The 24,132-nt window shown below is 44.6% G+C and overlaps 2 protein-coding genes across 2 annotated transcripts; both read left to right on the top strand.

The window, feature by feature from the left end:
* Positions 1 to 1,835, top strand: LOC141272130 (E3 ubiquitin/ISG15 ligase TRIM25-like). Its single transcript, XM_073682478.1, has one exon. The coding sequence runs from the start codon at positions 61 to 63 to the stop codon at positions 1,612 to 1,614; it is 1,554 nt and encodes a 517-aa protein (XP_073538579.1). The 5' UTR covers positions 1 to 60; the 3' UTR covers positions 1,615 to 1,835.
* Positions 1,836 to 16,493: 14,658 nt separating this feature from the next.
* On the top strand, positions 16,494 to 18,517 carry LOC141270887 (E3 ubiquitin/ISG15 ligase TRIM25-like). Its single transcript, XM_073680984.1, has one exon. The coding sequence runs from the start codon at positions 16,561 to 16,563 to the stop codon at positions 18,136 to 18,138; it is 1,578 nt and encodes a 525-aa protein (XP_073537085.1). The 5' UTR covers positions 16,494 to 16,560; the 3' UTR covers positions 18,139 to 18,517.
* The last annotated feature ends 5,615 nt before the right edge of the window (positions 18,518 to 24,132 follow it).

Genomic DNA, 24,132 nt, shown 5'->3' with positions numbered 1-24,132 from the left:
TAAAACTAGAACCCGCCTTGCGGAAGCTGCCAGTCTCCATTCTCCCATCTGCGTACAACAATGGCCTCTGCTGATCTGAAGGACGAGCTGACCTGTTCCATCTGCCTAAACATCTACACCGATCCCATAACGCTGAAATGTGGACACAACTTCTGTCGGGAGTGCATTGAAAGTGTGCTGGATACACAGAAGGTATCTGAAGCCTATACCTGCCCTGAATGCAGAGCAGAGTTTCAGGAACGCCCTGTCCTACAGAGGAACACCACGCTGTGTAACATAGCGGAGCATTTCCTTAATCAGGGGGAGCATGAAGAGGTGTTTTGCACGTACTGTATTCACACAAATGTGGTGGCTTCTAAAACGTGTCTGATGTGCGAAGCTTCTCTGTGTGACCTCCACCTGGCCGTACATAGCAAGTCACCAGAACATGTCTTAATCCAACCAACAAAGTCCTTCAGGAACAGAAAATGCTCTGTTCACAAGCAGGTCCTCATGTATTACTGCACTGAGGATGCGGAGTGTATATGTATTTCCTGCTGTCTGGGTGAGAAGCACAGAGGACACAAAATCAACTCGCAGAATGAAGCCTATATACAGAAAATAGAAAACCTGAGGATTATTGAAGGACGTTTCATCCAAGAAAAAGAAGAGATTGATAAGCAAATCCAGAGTCTCCAGGACCATCTAAAGCACATCCGAGAAAAAGCAGCAGGAATGATGGAGAGAGTCGGTGTCCATATTGGAGACATCAAGAATAAGCTGGATAACTTGGAAAGCCATATTCTGAATGAGATCTCCAAACAACAGGAGCAGGTGTCACTATCTGTCTCTACTGTGGTCCAACAGCTGGAATTAAAGGACAACAGTCTGTCCAGGAAACTGACTACTATAGAGGAGCTACGCCAGATGACGGATCCTTTACTTTACCTACAAGCAGACAGAGATGACTTTGCTGATATGATAGGGAATAACGATCTAAACCAAAAGGAGATTGAAGCTGATGATCTGGCTGAAGATCTGATCTTTAGGAACTTTAATTCTGAGATTGTGAACATAATGTCATACGTACAGGAGGGTTATTATGTGCAGAAGGCTTCAGGCATATTATTTGATGTGAACACGGCTGCTATTGACGTGCACATCTCTGATGACCTGAAAACTGCTTCCTGGTCAAAAACAAATCAAAGTCGTCCTGAGATGGAAGCCAAGAGGTTTGAAGATTCAAAAGTTTTAAGCATAAATGCTTTTTTGAAAGGAAGAGAATATTGGGACATAGAAGTCAGTAAAAAGGGAGGATGGAGAGTGGGGATGGCCTATCTCAGCATAATGAGAAAAGGACAATATTCCAATATTGGAAATAATAACAAGTCGTGGGGTCTGCGCAGCTGGAATAATCAATATTCAGTAAGACATGACCAGAAAGAAATTCCATTAGCTTGTCGACCTTCCGGCTACAAAGTGAGGATCTATCTGGATTATGCAGCTGGACATCTGTCATTTTACGAGCTGGGTGACTTGATGAGACATTTATACACTTACAATGCCACCTTCACTGAAGCTCTATACCCAGTGATCGCTGTCTGGGATAATGCTTGGGTGAGGGTCTTAAATTAAGCTAGTTACATAATACAGCTTGCCGGTACAGACATTGAGAAACCATGCACACGCAATTTTAATAATGACCATGAAGGTTTTTAAAATGTTTGGAATTTTGTGGAGATTTTGTCAAGTCTTTTGCAGTCGCTAACAGGTTTTTCTCCAGCATTGCCCTGTATTTAGCTCGATCTACCCATCAACTCTGACCAGCTTCCCTGTACCCGCTAAAGAAAAGCATCCTCACAGCATGAAGCTGCCACCACCATGTGTGACCGTGGGGATGGTGTTTTCAGGGTGATGTGCAGTATTAGTTTTCTGCCACACATAGCATTTTGCATTTAGCCCAAAAAGTTCTACTTTGGTCTCACCTGACCAGAGCACCTTTTTCCACAGCTGTGTCCCCTACATGGCTTTTTGCAAACTGCAAACAGGACTTCTTATGGGTTGCTTTCAAAAATTGCTTTCTTCTTGCCATTTTTCCATAAAGGCCAGATTTGTGGAGTATAGGACTAATAGTTGTCCCACCTGAACTGTGGATCTCTGCAGCTCCTCCAGAGTGACCATGAGCTTTCTGGTTGCTTCACTAATTAGTGCTCTCCTTGCTTGGGATGTCAGTTTAGGTGGACGGCCATGTCTTAGTTGGTTTGCAGTTGTGCCATACTCCTGCTATTTTTGGATGATTTTTTGAATAGTGCTCCTTGAGATGTTAAGAGCTTGGGATATATATTTTTTTATAACCTAACCCTGCTTTACTCTTTCCACAACTTTATCCCTGACCTGTCTGGTGTGTTCCTTGGTTTTCATGATGCAGTTTGATCCCTAATGTTCTCAAACAAACTTCTGAGGTCTTCACAGAACTGCTGTAGCTATACTGAGAGTAAAATTGAGTCCACATGGGTATAATTTCTTAGTTCTGTGACTTCTAGAGGCAATTAGTCTCTTAGAATTTTATTTAGGGGTATCGGATGACAGGGAGCGGAATACAAATGTATGTCACAATTTTCAGATTTCTATTTTTAAAATAGAAAACCATTTCATTTTATGCTTCACAAATGCTTGCTATTTTGTGTTGGTATATCACATAAAATGCCTATAAAATATGTTTAAGTTTATGCGTGTAACGTGAAAAAAATATGGAAAAGTTCATGGGGTATGAATACTTTTTCAAGGTACTGTATATTAGAGTTATGTACCCATACACCTTATATTGGCCCATATGTACGGGCCTTCAAATGAACATTGATCAACTTGTATATAATTGATCGGCACTTGTTATTGGCAGAATTCTCTCACTGCAAATTTACCCTAAAGGGAAGCAATCATCAAAAAATTACATTCTAAATCAGGTTTTTGTGTTACGTGAATTTTGTTAAAAAAATATCTTCCAAATTTTTTTTTCTTTACATATCACAAACTGTATTAAATATAAAAAATTGAAATGTTGCAATTTTCACACTGACCACTGGGGCTTTTTTTCTTTACTCCAACTTCCTATTGTTTCAGGAAACAACACCTGTACATTGGCCACATTAAACAGACTTTGAACCGATCTCTTGTATTGAAGTGTCTAATGAATGGGGAGCAGGGTGAGCTGTGACATCTCCTATTGAGATGATGAGTGGACCTCTATAAACAGCTGATAAGCCGTGGCATAACTAGAGTCTGATGGGCCCCGGTGCAAGATTCGGACCGGACTACCCCCTCATCCTGGTGTGTGTGTGTGTGTGTGTGTGTGTGTGTGTGTGTGTGTGTGTGTGTGTGTACGTACGTACACAGGGTGCGCCATTATTATGGATACACCTAAATTAAATGGGAATGGTTGGTGATATCAACTTCCTGTTTATGGCACATTAGTATATGGGAGGGGGAAAACTTTTCCAGATGGGTGGTGACCATGTCGGCCGTTTTGAAGTCCGCCATTTTGGATCCAACTTTATTTTTTTCAATGGGAAGAGGGTCACATCAAACTTATTGAGAATTTCATAAGAAAAACAATGGTGTGCTTGGTTTTAACGTAACTTTATTCTTTCATGAGTTTTTTACAAGTTTATGACCACTTATAAAATGTGTTCAAAGTGCTGCCCATTGTGTTGGATTGTCAATGCAACCCTCTTCTCCCACTCTTGACACACTGATAGCAACACCGCAGAAGAAATGCTAGCACAAGCTTCCAGTATCCATTGTTTCAGATGCTGCACATCTCGTATCTTGATGGTATGGTGTGGTATATGGAGTACAAAGATAGTGGGGCCATTCTTCATCAATGGAAACCTCAATGCCACTGGATATCTGAAATTGTTACATGATGATGTGTTGCCCTCTTTATGCACTGAAGATGGAACGTTCCCTGAGTTTTTCCAACAAGATGGTGCACCACCACATTATGGGTGTCAGGTCCGAGCATTCCTACATGAACAGTTTCCCGGAAAGTGGATTGGTCGTCGTGGGCCAGTTGAATGGCCAACAAGGTCTCCCGATCTGACCCCCTTAGACTTTCATCTTTGGGGTCATCTGAAGGCAATTGTCTATGCTGTGAAGCCACGTTTTTTTACGGATGGATCAAGAAATAAATATATTACACAACTTCTCCTATACTTTGTAATGTTAAACCCGGACAGCAAACAGATAGTCACTGATGCCATCCGTGTGCTGTACGTGTTTTTCACAGACCCATAGACTTGTATTGGCCCTTGTCATCCATGCTGCTGGAAAAAACGGACATTTCTCCATGTGTTTTGCACCGACACGTGGCCTGTGAAAAACATGGACATGTGAACAGCACCATATATAATGAAAAAAACGGATATAACACATATGTACAACACGGACATCTGAATGAGGCCTAATTGCCAGCATACCTTGCTGATTCTCCTGGATCTCTCTGCAGTATTTGACATTGGATCACTGCTCTATTGGCCTCTAACAAACTGGTCTCTCCTGGTTCTCCTTCTACCTCTCTGACTGTTCCTTCAGTGTATCATTCGCCAGCTCTTCTTCCATTCCTCTTCCCCTTATTGTTGAGGTTTCTCAAGGCTCAGTCCTCATTTCACTCCTCTCTTCTCTGTTTACTGCCCTTGTTGGACAAACCGTCAGAAGATTTTGTTTTCAGTATCATCGCTATTCTGATGACGCACAGTTATACCCCTATTCTCCTGACATCACCCCCAACTTAATACAAAATACCAGTGATTGTCTTTCTGATGTTTCTAACATCATGTCCTCCCTCTATATAAAACTGAATCTGTCTAAAACTTAACTCCTTGTGTTTCCTCCCTCTACTAACTAGCCTAGATCTGATATTTCCATTTCCGTGGATGATTCCAAGACTACCAAGCAGACTGCTCACTGTCTTGAGTTTATATTTAACTCCGATCTTTCCTTGACAACCTATATCTAATCAATCAATTGCTTTTGTCACCTGCACCTCGAGAATTCAACTTTTTTTTACCTTTGACTCTGCAAAAACTCTTTCTGTTGATTCTTGTGTGGACTACTGCAACTTTCTACTAATCAGTCTCACTTTTAGTAAACACTCTCCTCTCTAATCTATCCTGAATGCAGCAGCCAGGGTCATATGCCCAGAGAATTCAGTTCAAAACTCTAACCATGGCATACAAAGCCATCCACAACCTGTCTCCCCCATACATCTGTGACCTAGTCTCCCGGTACTTACCTGCACGCAACCTCCGATCCTCACAAGGTCTCCTTCTCTACTCCCCTCTTATCTCCTCCTCCCACAATCGTATACAAGATTTCTCCCGTGCATCCCCCCTACTCTGGAACTCTCTACCCCAACACATCAGACTCTCGCCTACCGTGGAAACCTTCAAAAGAAACCTGAAGACCCACCTCTTCCGACAAGCCTACAACCTGCAGTAACCACCGCTGCACGACCAGCTCTACCCTCACCTAATGTATCCTCACCCATCCCTAATAGATTGTGAGCCCTCGCGGGCTGGGTCCTCGCTCCTCCTGTACCAGTCGCTGACTCGTTTTGTTAAGATTATGTAAATGCTTTTGTTATGTATATCCCTATCACATGTAAAGCGCCATGGAATAAATGGCGCTATAATAATAAATAATAATAATATTCCTCTCCAACCACTACACCGATACCTTCACTCTGTGCCAGTCATTGCACTGGTTGCCCATCTGCTATAGCATTGTTCCCCAACTCCAGTCCTCAAGGCCCACCAACAGGTCATGTTTTCAGGATTTCCTTAATATTACACAGGTGATGGAATTATTGCCTGTGCAGGTGATTCAATTATCACCTGAACAATACTAAGGAAATCCTGAAAACATGGCCTATTGGTGGGCCTTGAGGACTGGAGTTGGGGAACCCCTGCGCTACAGAATACAATATAAACTTATCACGCTCGGTCACAAAGCTCTCCACAGTTCTGCACAGCCCTACATCTCCTCTCTCATCTCTGTCTACTGCCCTACCAGTCCTCTCCGTTCTGCTAATTATCTAAAGCCCCCGTCTCACATAGTGAGATCTCTAGCGAGATCGCTGCTGTGTCACGGTTTTGGTGACGCAACAGCGACCTCACCAGCGATGTCGCTATGTGTGACACTTTGCAACGATCAGGCCCCTGCTGTGAGGTCGCTGATCGCTGCAAAGTGTCCTGGACCATTTTTTGGTCGTTGCTCTTCCGCTGGTCAGCACACATCGCTGTGTGTGACCAGCGGGAGCAGCGATCAGGCTGGTAACTATGGTAAACATCGGGTTACTAGGGGCACACGTGCACCTAGTAACCCACTGTTTATCATGGTTACAAGCCTGCTACGGTGAGCGGTAACCTCCCGCTCACTGTAGCAGAGTGGTAACCATGATAAACAATGGGTTACTAGGAGCGCGTGTGCCCCTAGTAACCTGATGTTTACCATAGTTACCAGTCTGCTCCTGCTTCAGCAGGCTGGTAACCAGGAGCAGGACATAGTGGAAAGATTCTTTCCACGATGTCGCTGCTCCCCTGATCGTTGGTGAGCCTGCCTGTTTGACAGCTCACCAGCGACCACATAGCGACACAGCAACGATCCCTGACAGGTTGTATCGTTGTCGGGATCGTTGCAGCGTCGCTAAGTGTGATGGGGCCTTAAGACTAACATCCTCTATAATCTGAAACGCACACTCCTATCTCCATGACTTTTCTTGTGCTGCACCAATTCTTTGCCAGATAATCCGGATAAATCCCAGTATCCACAGTTGTAAGAGTGCTCTAAAAACCCTTTTCTTCAAACTGGCCTATCACCTCACCTCGCTAATCTAACTATTCCCTGTTCTCCTTTTCTAAATTTTCAGCAGAGTCTGGTACTTTCTGTCATCTGTTTTCATCCCTCCCCCCATAGCACTTTGTATCTACACTGTTGAGGGAGACCTTCTGGGCTGCAGGAGGACAAGTTTAGATCTGCCAGACGATTCCCACTTGGATTGCATCATGCTGGAGAGTGAAAATAAGACCCAACAGTGTATCTCTATATCAAGCCCTGGTTATTATCATTGCTCTTCAGTTTATAGTATTCAGAAAATAATAAGTAGGGTGGTGTCTGATAACCAATATAATATTAGTGGTGTAGCATATTAAAAATCACGCGTAATACACAAGAGAAAAAGTTTCAATTCCTTCCTTAAGTTTCATTTTCTGAGAAAGCAGCTACATACCTGAGCTAAGTTTTGTTTTACTATGAATCTATTTTACTCAGGATGGGGGTTGGGAATAGATACGATACAAATGGCTGCCTTGACTTTGCATAATTTCTCCTTTTTCTCATTCCCATCCACCATTGCTGTGGTCTACTTCTCCACCGTACTGTGACGGCAAAGGGAACTTTTCTGTATTGGTCACCTATTTACTTACCATGACCAAAGCTTGAATGCCGAAACGCGTCGGTCTGCCCTAACCTCTGTGATATGTCAGTCACACTTTTTTAAATCACTGTAATAAAAGTGAAGTTTTATACTTACCTTTTCATCGCTGGAGCATTCCTATTTTTCTTATTTTTGTATTTGCCTCGACTCTCACCAGGACGGCTCCATGTGTGGCGTCCCTGAGGGTTCGGTCGCCACAGAGGTACTGCATCTCACCCAGGGGTGTGGTATCTCACTGTCAGGTAAGGAAGGAGTACAGCTCAGGACCCTAACACCTGCATCCAACACACACCACTCCAGGCCAGCAGGAGGGGCAAGATGCCTCCCATGTACTTGCTGAGCCCCTTCCCTGGCTGGAGTGGGGGGGGAACCTAGTAAAGGGAAACCACGTAGTGGGTGTGGGTGGAGGAAGTAGTTAAGGGGAGCACATAGAAGAAAGATATAAGTAGAGACACCATCTTAGAAAGCCAGCCAGTCAGAGGAGGAGAAGTGACAGGAGTAGAGGCTCTGTATGAGCTCTGCTCCAGAGGCGGGCCTGGACAGTGAGGCCCAAGTCTGGGAGGAGAAGGATAGAAGAGAGGAGAGGGAGCAGGAAGGCTCCAGGAACGGAAGAAGGGACCCTATGGGTACGGGCCGTGCAGAAGGCCACCCGTACGCCCGCATCTACCGGGAGGTGGAGGGGTCAGGCTGCATACAGGGTACCGGATCCCTTAACTAGCAAAAGATTGCACATCTTAACTAGAAACCGGAGGCTGCAGTATTTCATGTCCTGTAGCCAACATTCCATGCCTGTCTCACCAGGAAGGTAGCTACATAGGACCCAGGGGACGGAACAGACGTCGCACGCTAAGGCCCGCAGATACTGGACTGGGACACTTGGTATGAGGTTCAGGGAGACAGCTCCGGAGTACTTAGCAGGACCCCCTTCTGTGTCTTCTCTCTGGCTATCTGAGGGTGGACTGAACCCCTCACTTAGTAAACGCAGCACGACGTGGGCAGTTATGCTGAGCTCTGTAACTTGGACTGCAAAACCCGTGAGTAAAGACCCTGGGACTGCACCACCTTGTCTCTGTGTTTCTTGCTGTGCCATCACTCCCTGCACTACAATGCCCAGCACAACCTGCAACATCCACACTCTGCCCTGAAGCTAACTCTTCCTGTGGGGAGTCATAACATCCTTGCTGCAATACCACCAGCTTCAGAGAACTGTTCCGCAGCGGCGGCCCCCCATTTAGCCGCATTCCACAGGTGGCGTAGTCGGACTCTTAAATAAAACCTATACATATAATTTCCTTGGATTGACCGCCCTGGGTCACGGACCGGGTCACTGCCACTGTGACTACAACCCCCAGCATCTACCGGCCCGGCACCGGGTACCCCACGGCCCAGGGGTCGCGTCAACTTTGGCGTAGTCGGCAGGATTCGTCACCCACCCATTATCATCGGGTATTGCGCGCCTAAAAGACTGTGTTTCCTACCGAATGTGGCGCCCGCCCCAGAAGAACGGGCGCCATTATGTGCATGATCAAAGACAACAATACAGAACCTCCCATTGTGGGCCGAGTCCCAGAATGGCGCCAAAAGCGCAACCAGCCCCCTGCAACTGTGGCCATACACATAGATGTGTCCATCCAGTTGGGGGAGACGCCCCCAGGTGTGACCGACAGCAGGCAGCCAAGGGACCGCCCCAGAAAGGGGAGAGGAGAAACAAAAACTGGGAAACAGGGTGTGGTCTCAAGCAGACCAGAAAGAACACATCCGGCAGGCAAGATGGAGGGAGGTGAGCCTGAGACCCCGACCCGAGGCCTGCAGCCAAGCGAGACACCTCTTTCCCTGACGGAGGTGATCTACAAGCTGACCCTGGAGGATGCGGAGTTTCTTCAGGCAGAGATGCGTGAGCTCAGCCGGCGGGTAGGAGAGGCCAAGAGAACACCCATCACCGACAGGAAGAAGGAGGTGCTGGGGAAGATAGAGGCCAGGCGGCAGCAAGTCCCGTGCTCCACCGACAGAGCCCCGGCCCCGGCGGAGCCAAACCAAGACCAGGAGGCAGAGTTGCCAAGGAGCGGCCGTGGGAGCAGGTAGGAAGAGTTTCCCTGTCCCGGGCGCAGACCGCGCTGACCTGCTCCTGGGCCCCCTGGCGGCGCCTCCATACCCGGGCGCGCACGATCCCGACTTGCCCCAGGCCCAGAATCCACTACCCCGGAGGCCTGCTCCGTCGACCAGCTCCGCAATCCTCTGGTGGAAACCCCATATCACCTGGCCAGCTCCGCCGATCCGCTCCTCGATCCCCTGGCGGAATCCTCACACTACCCGGGCACCTGCTCGGAAGACCTGCTCCTGGGCCCGCTACCAGAGCCGCCTATCTCCGCATCCGAGTGGGGACACGGGTCCCCCTCCTTCGACTGGTCCGCCAGGAATGAAGGTCAGCAGAGACCACCCCTCTCTCCCACACCTGCGCCCCCGATTACCTGCGCAGAGGGAGAGGAGTTCCGATGGGACAACCGGGAGGGGGACCTCATCGGGTTCCCGCAGGAGACTCAGGCCCAGGCCCTCCGACGAGAAGAGTACTGCAGGAGGGAGCTCCTGCAGCTAGATAAGGAGCGGTATGACCGGCAGGTACGATGGGAGCGCATGGAGGCCAGAAACATGGCGGCCAAGACACGGGCCCGCCAAGCAATGTCTACAAAACCCACTCCCCGTCTGGAGGGGATAATAGTAAAGTTTGATTTGGACGCCGGGTGGGGTTTTATCCGGGAGCCACAGACAGATCGAGACGTCTTCGTTAACCGGCGGGACGTAGAACCCCATCTCCAGCAGGGGCATCCCGGCCGGGACCTCTATCCCGGTGACCATTTCACTTTCACCCGTCACAAAGGAGAGCGCGGGTAGTATGCCCTCCAAGTCCACAAAGTGGCAAAAGAAAAAAAGAACGTGCCCCCGCAGTACCAGGCTGAACACCCGGCTGGGTCAGTCGGTAAAAATGAGGAGTTCCCCCGGCGGGAACCCCAATATTGAACATGTGTTGTAGGAAATGTATATAGTTACCCATAAGGGTAAAGCAAGAATGCTGCAAGTTTAAAACAAAAAATTCTTGTTTACATATGCCTTTAGTTACCCGCGAGGGTATAGAGACATTAGGGTAGAGGACGGTGATCTCCCTAAAAACTTTCCATTGTAAATAATTGCGCTTCTTAAAGTGCCCCTTATTGGTTTTATAAATGTACAACAAATGACCTCAGAACAAAAACCCGTTTGGCGTGGCTGAAGACGTGGTCCAACGCCGGATCACCTATGCCCTGCAGCCACGCCCAGGGCCTACGTTGGGGTTTTTCGGACGGGTCCCTCATGTTCGTGTTTACCAGTTAGCACTTTATTTAAGAAAATAGACACCTGGTTGCAAATTGCACTGTGACCGGTTGACAAAAGTTTTATATAAAATGTGTTGCCAAGAAAAATGCTTTGATATATTAACCTGTTGAAAAATGTGTTATATGTGTATGAAGAGAAATGTTCTTTATAAAGTTTTATAATATTTTTGAAAGAGAAAACTTAACCAGTAACGTTAAAGAAAGAGAGCCTCCAATAAAGGGAAGAAATGTTGTGTTTGTAATCTTCTATGTGATGCATCTAAAATTTTGCATGTCTTTAAAATAGTTTTTACTCTGTTCCAGCCCGCGGACGTGCTGTGTTTTACCAGGGGGGGGGGGTGTGGCGCCCGTGAGGGTTCGGTCGCCACCCAGGGGTGTGGTATCTCACTGTCAGGTAAGGAAGGAGTACAACTCAGGACCCTAACACCTGCATCCAACACACACCACTCCAGGCCAGCAGGAGGGGCAAGATGCCTCCCACGTACTTGCTGAGCCCCTTCCCTGGCTGGAGTGGGGGGGGGGGGAACCTAGTAAAAGGGAACCACGTAGTGGGTGTGGGTGGAGGAAGTAGTTAAGGGGAGCACATAGAAGAAAGATATAAGTAGAGACACCATCTTAGAAAGCCAGCCAGTCAGAGCAGGAGAAGTGACAGGAGCAGAGGCTCTGTATGAGCTCTGCTCCAGAGGCGGGCCTAGACAGTGAGGCCCAATTCTGGGAGGAGAAGGAGAGAAGAGAGGAGAGGGAGCAGGAAGGCTCCAGGAACGGAAGAAGGGACCCTAGGGGTATGGGCCGTGCAGAAGGCCACCCGTACGCCCGCATCTACCGGGAGGTGGAGGGGTCAGGCTGCATACAGGGTACCGGATCCCTCAACTAGCAAAAGATTGCACATCTTAACTAGAAACCGGAGGCTGCAGTATTTCATATCCTGTAGCCAACATTCCATGCCAGTCTCACCAGGAAGGTAGCTACATAGGACCCAGGGGAATGGAACAGACGTCGCCCGCTAAGGCCCGCAGATACTGGACTGGGACACTTGGTATGAGGTTCAGGGAGACAGCCAGAGAGAAGACACAGAAGGGGGTCCTGCTAAGTACTCCGGAGCTATCTGAGGGTGGACTGAACCCCTCACTGAGTAAACGCAGCACGACGTGGGCAGTTACACTGAGCCCTGTAACTTGGACTGCAATAACCATGAGTAAAGACCCTGGGACTGCACCACCTTGTCTCTGTGTTTCTTGCTGTGCCATCACTCCCTGCACTACAACGCCCAGCACAACCTGCAACATCCACACTCTGCCCTGAAGCTAACTCTTCCTGTGGGGAATCCTAACATCCTTGCTGCAATATCACCAGCTTCAGAGGACTGTTCCGCAGCGGCGGCCCCCCCTTTAGCCGCATTCCACAGGTGGCGTAGTCGGACTCTTAAATAAAACCTATACATATAATTTCCTTGGATTGACCGCCCTGGGTCACGGACCGGGTCACCGCCACTGTGACTACAACCCCCAGCATCTACCGGCCTGGCACCGGGTACCCCACGGCCCAGGGGGCGCGTCACATGCGAGGACTCCATTCCAACCTTGGTGCAGAGCAATGAAAGTGGTGAGCTGATTTATCTTTTGGCTATCAGAAAAAGTAGGTTCAGGCTCTGGTGCCCGTGATCGATGCCGGGTCTGGAACTGAGGAAAAGACAAGTTTATGTATAGCAGTCAGTTCTTGTTGCACTGCAGCCACATAAGAGGTCAGGCTGTTATATCTCAGTTGTAAAGGCTGAGCAAAATACAGTCCTGTCCTGTGGACGGAGCCAAAGAGTAATTCAAAATGTGGCAGCTGCTCTTTCCCTCTGTGCAAGGACCTGATGGAGTAGAGGGCGATGGCCAAATACTCTTTGTCTTTTGACTGGCCAGGCCTATGGCCAACCAGAGAAGTGGTTGACACACACATTAGTACGTACTCATATACACCTACCTTGCCAACTGTATATAGTCAATCTGTCATAATTGAAACAGGTAGTCTTGTCTCAGGGCGCACCTTGCAGGTACCTTTTACTGTTTCACCTGTGTTATGACTGGCACAAATGATGTAGCTCTGTACAAACCTGGTGGCAACATTGTTGAATGAAATTGCTGATGAAAAGTGTTTTGTCTAGGCTTGTTATAAAATTTGTGGAACTTCGAGAGCCCAGAACAATGTCAGCAGTCTCTTTAAGAAGCTCAGTGCCCTCTGCAATGCTTTTAACCCAGTCAGAGGCCTTTAATACAGCTAAATGAGATCTTTTGCATTGCACGGAGGAGGGGTAAGCCCCGAAACATGTGTCTGCAAATAGAGTATCTGGTTTGGCTTTCTTTTAAGTCATGTAGCTCATTAACGGGTCAATATTGTCTTTTTAGGATCGCTACTTCCAGTAGGTTGCCCTACATTTCATGTCCTTTTTTTCTCTGAAGAGGCAATTTGCATATTTAATTTCCCAACGGAGCATTGCATGGCCCACAAGTCTCCTTACAGTGGCATATCCTGCATGTCACTCTCCACAAGAAGAGATGTTACTCCTTAGAACATAGGTGGGAGATCCAAAAATTACAGGATCAAGTGAAGTAAAGCAATAAACTCCTGGCCTCTGTTTTCCACCATGTGTTTGTGTAAGGACTCCCGTGGTCTGTCCACTCTGCTAATGACAGAAAAAGGTGGAAGATTTTGAGTAGTCTGGGAGGCCCAGAGCTCTGGCAGAAGAGAGGGAAAGGTTCAAAGAGTGGAAAAAAGAAATGACTTCAAGGTGAGATGCAAAGGGTCAGAGAAGAGGCAGAAGAAAAGGCCATACCCTACTAGGCCAATGAAACACCAAAGGATTATGCTGCTATTGGTCAAGGGGACATCTGCCACTTCCTTTACTCAGGAGGTGTTGAGATGTTTCACTCCTAGGGATATAGAGTGGCCTAGAGAGTCACAGTTGCAGCTTGTCTTGGGAGGATTTGCATCCATTTTGTGCTAAGAAAATAGGCAGAGACAGAAAAAGAAGAAGCAGAGCAGTAAGTCATCAAGGTATTGGAGAAGGACAGTGGAGTCATCAGGGCCGAATTGTCTAGTACACTTTTCAGGGCTTGTGAAAACAGTTAAGGTGAGTAGGATGCTCCTTGGGGAAGGACATTTCAGCAGTATTGTTGTCCCTTGTAAGTGAATGCAGATACGTACAGTCCTCTGGTGGCAATGAAATGAAAGCATTTGCAAGGTCAGTAAAACATCTGATTAAGAAAAGTATGAGGAATCGGGACAATGGGCATGTCCAAGATTGTACCTTCATTTACTGTACGTAAATCATGGGCCATTCGGTATGTAGGCGCTGCCCTTTCACAGATTTCTTTCTTACGGGATAGAGTGGGGTATTACCTTGGAAGTTATTTATTAAGGAGCCCCTTACTGAGTAACTGTTCAACATCTCAGGCTATAGTTATTTCCTGGGTCATGTTGAGCTGGTCTTGTTTCACGCATGGCGGCCTTATGCCAGGTTTTAGTTTGACTGATACTGGGACACAGGCAATCTTCCTACTTCCAGCTTGTCTTCTGCTCATAGTTTATTTGGGACCTCATCCAGCCACTCAGGGAATCGGGCAGATGGAGGCTCCTTGTGCACTATACTGAGGGCCATAATGTGGCAAAGGGATTTTTCGCCTGAAGAGGTAGTTACCTTGGAGCCATTTGAGGTAAACTCTATGCAAATATGCTGTTGTGATAACAACAAATTATAGGAAACAGACACTAGAATTCGTGTAACAATTTGACTAGTTTCATTTACTCTGAGCTTCACGGGGTGAACTATTGGAATCTTTCTGGGTATCTCCTGTACCACCTCACACACCATATAGTCAGGGGAGATTGGTGCGTGTTCTTGTTTTAATACTGAATACTGTAGATGCTCCAGAGTCTACCAGAAATGGCACTGTTTATCCATCCTCCTGGGAGAATTGGCGTTGGATCCTGTGTGGTAGATGGCAACATCAGGATTGCAAGACCCTACCTTTCTGGGTTACTATGGACTCCATGTCCTACCAGTAAGCATGGTAAGCTGCCTGGACATCCTTTAGTTTTATTTAAAAGGAGATGGAGGCTTTACTTAGGTCTGGGAACTGGTCAGCTCAACCCAACAATTCACTGAGAGACCAGGCTATATTGGTGTGGGAGACTCTGGATTTTATCTAGGGGGCGTTGTTACTTCTACCTGTCCAGATCCTATGGCTGGTGGGTCTCATGGGGAACAATGGGGCTGTGCCAGGGCCTCCTTCGAGCCACTAATATGTCATCTGCATAATTTTTAATTCTTCCTCCCCTGCCTAGGAGCTGTGGTAAGTGGCCTAACATGTTCCAGCCATTACACAGTACACTGCAGGGGCACATTTATAAGATTATCTCAGCACAGGAACATTTTTTTAACACATTCAATTGTGGAACTTATTATTATTCCAAGATCTATTGATTAAAGTGTGCTTTGTTCATGGGACAACACCTTTAAGTTTCATTTTCCAAGAAATGCGATACTTTTCTAAGCTAAGTTTGGTTTTACTATGAATCCATTTTACGCAGAATGGGAGATAACAATAGAGAAGATAAAAATGGTTGCCTCGCCTTTAGACTACTTATACAGATATCGGTGACCGGTTCACACAGTTTTATTTTTTACCTCTACAGATTATACTAATGGCTGGCCCATACAATACAGTTTTTTACATTTTGTGCCCCCCTTATTTTTTTTATAGGTTTTTGGAGCTTGCGAGCAGGTCTTCACTCCTCCCGGTGTCTGGTGAATTACGTGTTACTTTGTTTTATCTTTATTGTGTGTACAAGTTCCCTCTGATTTGTAAAATGCTGCGGAATATGTTTTTGCTATAGAAATAAAATTATTATTATTAGCCTTAAAACTGTATCCTGGCCCCAATTTCTTCTAGATTCCTTTGCAAATATTTCCTTTTTATCTTAACACCATACACGATTTTTGTTTCTTATTGACGACAGAGCCGAGTGAGATCTGGTTTTGCAAGACAAGTTGCAGTTCCTATAGGTGCTAATTTGGCGCATGTGGGATTTATTTCCATTCTTGTTGTGGGGAGAGGGGTTTTAAATAAAAATCTGCAATTCTGGCATTGTTGCTTCATGCTTTTTGTTATTTTACTTTTTAATATTTTTTACATTTTCTACTGTGAAGGATAAGTAATAATGTCTTCATTTTAGCATATTGGGGAAAAGTGCTTTTTTTCACTTAATTTTTTTTTTTACTGCAATATACCATCCTGCAATTGCTTTTATAATAAATTGCAATACTTGTCTGTTCTGCATTGTATAATTTCTGTCAGTGCTACACCGACACCCAGCATAGTGGTTATTGCCTCTGGACACCATCATATCCATCAGATGGTTGGCTATTCCCTCTAAATTCGACAGGCTTATCTAATGTTTTGCCCACCTTAAAGAGGTTGTCCAACCCCGACATCCATAAATTATACAGAAAGACCGTACAGCCCCTTTAAGTTCTGGTCACTGGACCTCTGGAATATCTCACAGCCAATACTCCCTCCCTCTCTTTTACAGCTTTGGCTGTAATTTATTGAGTATAGTACAAAGTGCAGAAGATTAGTAGCGTAAACATTGGTGCACGTGACAGGAAGGCTTTTTTTTGTCCATTTGAAAAAACGCCCTTTCCATGAATTTAAGTTTCATTTCTCCTAATCAGCTATGGCGTGTGCAGAATTTGAAGATGAGCTTCTCTGTTCAATTTGTCTGAGGACATTTGAAGATCCTGTGCCGCTTAGATGTGGACATAACTTTTGCCGTATGTGCATAGAGTTTGAACTGGACGCTGTTTTTCGGAAAGGTTCTGGAGATTTTACTTGTCCTGACTGCAAAGCAGAGTTAGAGGAACATCCTATCCACCCCCGAAATTTAACTCCATCTAACACTGCAGAGGGATTCCTGTCTACCCGGTTGGAGCAGGTGGATGCTGGATTGTTCTGTATTTACTGCATTCACGTCAAAATACCTGCCGTAAAATCCTGTCTGCACTGTGAAGCTTCATTGTGTGATAGTCACTTGAAAGTCCACAGCAAGTCAGAGGAACACATCCTAACCGATCCCATCGTGTTCAAGGAGAGCAAAAGATGCCCCATCCATGATAAGGTCCTTCAATACTACTGCCCTAAGGATGCCACCTGTATCTGTCTCCTCTGTCGTCTTGCTGGGGATCATATTGGACATCCAGTGGAGCAATTAAATGAGGCCACCAAGAAAAAAAAGAAGAAAATGCGAAATGTTCTTAAAAAAATGATCAAAAAGAACGAAAAAATTGAGGAAAAGCTTCAAAGCTTAAAGGAACAGCAAAATGAGTCACACAAAGAAACAACTAGAGAAATGAAAAAAGTCACTGCCTTGTTCAGAAGCATCAGGAGCATGCTGGACGACCTAGAGACAAAAGTCTTGACTCATCACTCCACACAGGACAATCATGTTTCTCTCATTTCTGACCTAATCCGTGAAATGGAAATAAAAAAGGATGAAATATGCAGCAAGATAAGCCACCTTGAGGAATTGTGTTTTATGACTAATCCATGGTCAATTTTGCAAGAACCGCTGCCGAGCCAAGAGAACCTTTTTGTTTCCCAAGAGGACGCCACATTGGTGGAGAGTAAAGCTCTCCATCCTGCAGATGGTCTGGATGCAGTTGTGATTTCGGAGATCTTGTACAAAGGATTTACTGATGTAATGACTTTTGCTAAGAAGAACATTTTTAGTCATGAAGAAACTGACTTATTACTGGACACAAGAAGAGCCGGGGTCAACGTGGATATCTCAGATGATTTAAAAATGGCCTCATGGTCACAAATAAAACAGATACGACCAGGACAGCAGATGCATTTAGAACGTTGTCAGGTCTTAAGCACATGCCTGTTTTCATCAGGACGACATTTCTGGGACGTGGAAACCAGTAAATCAGGAACATGGAATTTAGGTGTTTGCTACGTCAGCATGCCCAAGTCAGGGGATATGGCCGAAATAGGTAGTAACAACAAGTCTTGGTGTCTGTCAAAGTTCCACAATAGTAGCCAGTATTCAGTGGCGCACAACGACAGGGAAGTCCTGATCGAGCAAAAAACTCCAAACAACAAATTCCGACTGTATCTGGATTATGAGGCTGGAAAACTATCATTCTATGAACTAGATGACCCCATCAGACTCTTACACGTTGTCACCACCAAATTCAAGGAGCCCCTTCATGCTGCCTTCTATGTCTGCAATGGTTGGGTTCGAATAGCTTGAAGGGAGTTATTACATCTTTCTGTTTAGGTTTAGGCTGTGTTCACATGTCCTTTAAATGCTTTATGTCTGTGGTATCAGCATTTTTTCCTTAAAAAAATGTTAGTTCCTCAAGAGAAATCTAATGGACATCTTGTCAGGGGTCTCCAACTCTTGCTGAAAGCTGAAAATTGCTGGGGCTGAAAATTGTCTTGTCATCTACATCGTGTATGAATTTTTCTGTGTTCTTTGCTTGTTTTTTTTTTTGTTTATTTTTTTATTATTTACACCTTTTTTTAAATCCTATTTTATGTTTGCCTGTTTTTAATGTTCACCATTGTGCAGATGTCTGTAAAAAATTAATCAATTGTAACTTGATAAAAGTCGCAAAACTTGCCACAAATATACTCCTGTCCACTACTTCCAGCTGTCTGGAGCGTACGCCAGTTTTTTTGGTTACAATTTAATTACATTTTCTTGGAACCTGTGACTTTTTTGTGCTAAAAAAAAAGACGAAAAGAGCATTTTGTGCAAAATTCATGAACCCCGTCCGAAATTTTGATGAATTTGGCACAAAAAACACATTAGCGACTATCACAAGACAAAAAAAAGAAAAATGATTTACTGCCGGCCAATAGAAAAAAAATCAAATTATAGCTGCTGAAATGTGAAGAGACGAACATGAAAACATTAAGCGGTTAATATGTGTATGTGCTGTTTACCTTATTATTTTAGAAGATGATTATGTTCTCAGAATTTCGGATTTCCGCCCAAATTGGAAGCATAAAGCTGGAGAGAATATAACAAAGGCTGTGTCCCCCCCCCCCCTCTAGAGACCACACCACTTTTGCCAACAGATTAGGTCCGGTATTCCAGTTTAACTATGTTAATATCCAACTGCAATACCAGTCCCGGTCCATGGGCAAGAGTGGTGCTGTTTCTAGAATAAAGTTTCTTTCATGGACTCCTCTTAGGACATCTGATCAATTATTTTAGTGGATGTGTAGTATATTTTTATGACTTATATGTAGTGGAAATGTTAAGCTAAAATACTATGGATAAAAGGCACATTGTGTGTAATTATATAGTAAGTGTACGCGCTGTTAAAGGGTCTGTTGGTATGTCGATTTAAAGAAAATAATTTGGGGAAACGTCCACGATTTGGTCATTTTTATTAGCTAGCATGAGAGTTGGTCAAAAAGATCCACTGGACCCTCAATCTCAGCCCCCCGGATGAGCGCCCCCGCAGATCTCCTCCTCTTTTGATCAGCACTGACCCCGATTTTGGAGAATTCCCCCTCCTATTCTGTTTTGCCAGTTGGTTCTTAAAGTGCCAGCTCACATTAAAAAAGGTTTCATTTATCCTGGGTCATAATGACGGTAGTAATTCCACACTGTGCACAAGGTGTCGCTATTGTCCCATCACATATAACCAGGTTCATAGTTTCTTGCACTTATAAGTCACATAAGAGCAGAATCCTCCCATCCTCATGATCGCTGTTGTCACAATCGTCCAGGAACATTTACAACCCCGTGTGACTTCCAGACGCCCCTCTTGTTACGCTGCCGCTCCTCTTGTTACGCTGACGCTCCTTTTTATAAGCGGAAAGATCTGTGACTACAGTACGTTGTGATGATAGAAGAGTGACACAGGATGTGCAACGGGCACAATGCAGGCGGGTAATGCTCTCCTGGCATTTACTACACCCAGACTTCTTCAACGAAAATCTAAAGGCTACGGCCCCACTATCAGTATTTGGTCAGTATTTTTTCTCAGGAGTGGGAGCCAAAACCAGGAGTGGGTGATAAATACAGAATTGGTGACTTGTTTCTATTATACCTTTTCTCTGATTGTTCCTCACCTGGTTTTGGATACTGATAGTGGGGTCGTGGCCAAAGAGATGAACTGAGATATAAGTTGGTGTGCATGCGGCGTGTAAGTGCATGTTCACAATGGCCAATAAAAAGAAAAAAAAACAAAGACAGAAACGTAATAAGCAAATACCCTGCAATAAATAAACAGCAATAGTGCATGAAAGTAATACTAGTACTTCTTAGGGCACGTTCACACGTTCAGTATTTGGTCAGTATTTTACATCAGTATTTGTAAGCCAAAATCAGGAGGAAAAGTGTAATAGAAACATGTCACCACTTCTGCATTTTTCACCCACTTTTGGATTTGGCTTACAAATACTGACCAAATACTGAACGTGTGAACGTGGCCTTAAAGTAAGAACGTGACGAAGAAACCTCAGGCACTGCAGGATAGGGCAGGGAAACACTTTTCCACCTTTACCTTTCAGTCTTTATCCAATTCTCCATTGCATCAAAATTCATGTTTTATTAAAATAGAAATTAAGCTCTCAATGTGCACTGGTGGACATATCTGTGCACGTCCAGCCCTCGGCTGCTCTTCGCCTCTTCCTGCCTGCCGCACCTTCCACTTCTTGATTGACAGCATAGGCTCAGCTGCACAAAGTCATCTCTGCTGTCCTCTGTCTCTCAAGAAGTGGAGGGAGGCGCTGACTGAAAGAAGTGAGGAGCATCTGAGGATTGTAAGCAGCCTGATAGTTCTGGCAATCTACTTGCTTGCAACCACCAGTGCTCTTGCGAGCCTAAAGTGCATATGAATAAAACATGAATTTCGACACAACCAAATAGATATAGTTAGAAATGTGCTTTCTTACCTTCTCCTGCGGCACATTCATGTTTCTTAGCCACATTGTTACAGACAGTGTTTTTTAAGGATATTAAAAAACAAACAAAAAAACGTTTGGATGGAGAGATCCTTTAACTCTTCACAGATTTGAAGATCAAGACTTCCATATCTTGAATTAGAGAAGATGAAGTGACACTTAAATATATTACAGATGGTAAAGAAACTAATGGAATAGGGAAATTATACATATATATACATGGCCTTCGCCATACCTGGCTCTTTATTTTGACCCAAGATGACCATACCCAAATGATGGCATGTAGCGGTCCTGACCCGCTCTCGCCACATTAACCCCCACAATGCTGCGATCGAAGTCGATCGCAGCATTGCGGAGGTAAGCGCGATACTCCCCTCCTCCCCCGGCGTCCCGCGGCGTCTGAGTCAGATCCCGGGTGTTGTCATGACAACCCGATGTCGTCATGACAACCCGATGTCGTCATGACAACATCCGGGTCACCAGGAGGCAGGAAGTTACTTTGGTCATGCGCTGTGCATAACCAAAGTAACTTCTCCCTGTGCAGCTGTGACAGCCTGTATAGCACAGGGATCTGAAAGTTAAAAGTGAAAGTCCCATAGTGGGACATAGTGTAAAAGTAAAAAAAGAATCAGAAAGTGAAAAAAATATATATATATTTTTTGTAAAAATATAAAAAAAATGAAAAAAATAATCCCCCAAAAATAAAAATATAATGTACCCATCAATAAATATTATTATGAAAAAAATAAATAAATAAAAAATAAAAGTACACATATTTGGCATTTCCACGTCTGGAACGACCTGACCTGTCCCAATAGTTAACCCTTTTAGTGAACACAGTAAAAAATAAAAATAAAAAATGAAGCAAAAAACAATGCTTTATCATCATACTGCCAAACAAAAAATGGAATAAAACGCAAGCAAAAAAACAAATGTAAATAAAAATTGGTACCGCTGAAAACGTCATCTTGTCCCTCAAAAAACAAGCTGCCATACTGCTCCATCAGCCAAAAAATAAAAAAGTTATAGCTCTCAGAATAAAGCGATGCAAAAACAATTCTTTTCTTCTATAAAATAGTTAAACGTACTGTAAATGTACTGATCAGAAGAATAAAGCTGGCTTATCAATTTCATCACACGCGGTACAGCATAAAAAAAAAATTAAAATCCTGAATTGTTGGTTTTTGTGTATTCTGCCTCCCAAAAATCGGAATAAAAAAGCGATCAAAATATGTCACGTGCCTGAATTTGGTACCAATAAAAACGTCAACTTGTCACGCAAAAATCAAGCCGTCACATGACTCTGTTGGCCTAAATTTGGAAAAATTATAGCTCTCAAAATATGGCGATGCAAAAACTAGTCTTTGCCAAAAAATGCGTCTCTTAGTGTGTGATAGCGGTAAATCATAAAAACCCGATATGAATCTGGTATCGCTGTAATCACACCGACCTGAAGAATAAAGTCGTCTAATCACTTATACCACATGAGGAACGGCATAAAAAATAAACTCTAGGGTTAGGGTTGTGCTAGGGTTAGGGTTGTGCTAGGGTTAGGGTTGGGCTAGAGTTAGGGTTGTGCTAGGGTTAGGGTTGGGCTAGAGTTAGGGTTGTGCTAGGGTTAGGGTTGGGCTAGAGTTAGGGTTGTGCTAGGGTTGGGATTTTTTCAAAAGTAAAAAAAAAGAAAATGATGATGATATGGCGACTAGTGTTGAGCGCAAGTATCGCAGGTGCAAAAATGACATGCTCGAGTCTCCGCCCCATATGCTTTTCGGGCAAAAAAAACTCACTGGGATTGCCTGCCATGCACGAGCGATCCTTGCATGTTTTTTTTTGGGGTGTCTAATAACCGTGAAACATGCGGAGCGGGGACTCGAGCATGTCACTCGAGCACCCGCGATACTTAGTGCATACCTGAGTACCCGATTCAAACTCAAGTAGCGAGCACTTGAGCTCAAGACTAATGATAACTTATTCAATATGATGACCTAATGTTATCAATTTCTGTGTCGTACCTCTGGGTTCAAAATGTTCACTATACCCCTTGATAAAATCCTTGAGGGGTGTAGTTTCCAAAATGGGGTCACTTGTGGGGGGTTTCCACTATTTAGGCATATCAAGGACTCTCCAAACGCGACATGGCGTCCGCTCTCAATTCCAGCCAATTTTGCGTTCAAAAAGTCACACAGTGCTCGTTCCCTTCTGGACCCTGCCGTGTGCCCAAACACTGTATTTTCCCCGCATATGGGGTATCGGCGTACTCAGGAGAAATTGCACAAAAGTTTTTGGGGTCCATTTTCTCCTTTTACCCTTGTGAAAATAAAAATTTTGAGGCTAAAACATAATTTTTGTGGAAAAAGTTAGATTTTTTTTTATTTTCACGGCTCCATGTTATAAACGTCTGTGAAGCACTTGGGGGTTCAGGGTGCTCACCACACATCTAGATAAGTTCCCTGAGGTGTCTAGTTTCCAAAATGGTGTCACTTGTGGGGGGTTTCCACAGTTTAGGCACATCAGGGGCTCTCCAAATGTAACATGGTATCTGCTAATTATTCAAGCAAATTTTACATTCAAAAAGTCAAATGGCGCTCCTTCCCTTCGAAACCCTGCCATGCACCCAAACAGTGGTTTTCTCCCACATATGGGGTATCGGTTTACTCAGGAGAAATGGCACAACAAATGGTATGGCGCAATTTCTCCTGTTACCCTTATGAAAATACAAAATTGGGGGCTGAAAAACATTTTTGTGGGAAAAATGTGAAAATTTTATTTTTACGGCTCAATGTTATAAACTTCTGTGAAGCACCTGGGGGTTCAACGTGCTCACCACACATCTAAAGAAGTTCCCTGAGGGGTCTAGTTTCCAAAATTGTGTCACTTGTGGGAGGTTCCACTGTTTAGGCACTTCAGCGGCTTTCCAAATGCAACATGGTGTCCGCTAATTATTCAAGCAACTTTTACATTCAAAAAGTCAAATGGTGCTCCTTCCCTTCCGAACCCTGCCGTGCGCCAAAACAGTGGTTTTTCCGCACATATGGGGTATCTCTGTGCTCAGGGGAAATTGCACAACAAATTTTTTGGGTCAATTTTTTCCTGTTACCCCTGCGAAAATAAAAAAGTCACTTCAAATGTGATGTGGTCCCTAAAAAAATGGTTTTGTAAATTTTGTTGGAAAAATGAGAAATCGCTGGTCAACTTTTAACTCTTATAGTTCCCTAATATAAAAAAATTTTGGTTCCAAAATTGTGCTCATGTAAAGTAGACATGTGGGAAATGTTATTTATTAACTATTTTGTGCAACATATCTCTCTGATTTAAGGGCATA

This window comes from Phyllobates terribilis, unplaced genomic scaffold, assembly GCF_046119375.1.
Source record: "Phyllobates terribilis strain yellow unplaced genomic scaffold, ASM4611937v1 Scaffold_5__5_contigs__length_657084704, whole genome shotgun sequence".
In the NCBI taxonomy this organism is placed as follows: domain Eukaryota; kingdom Metazoa; phylum Chordata; class Amphibia; order Anura; family Dendrobatidae; genus Phyllobates; species Phyllobates terribilis.
This window is presented reverse-complemented; position numbering and strand designations above follow the sequence as displayed.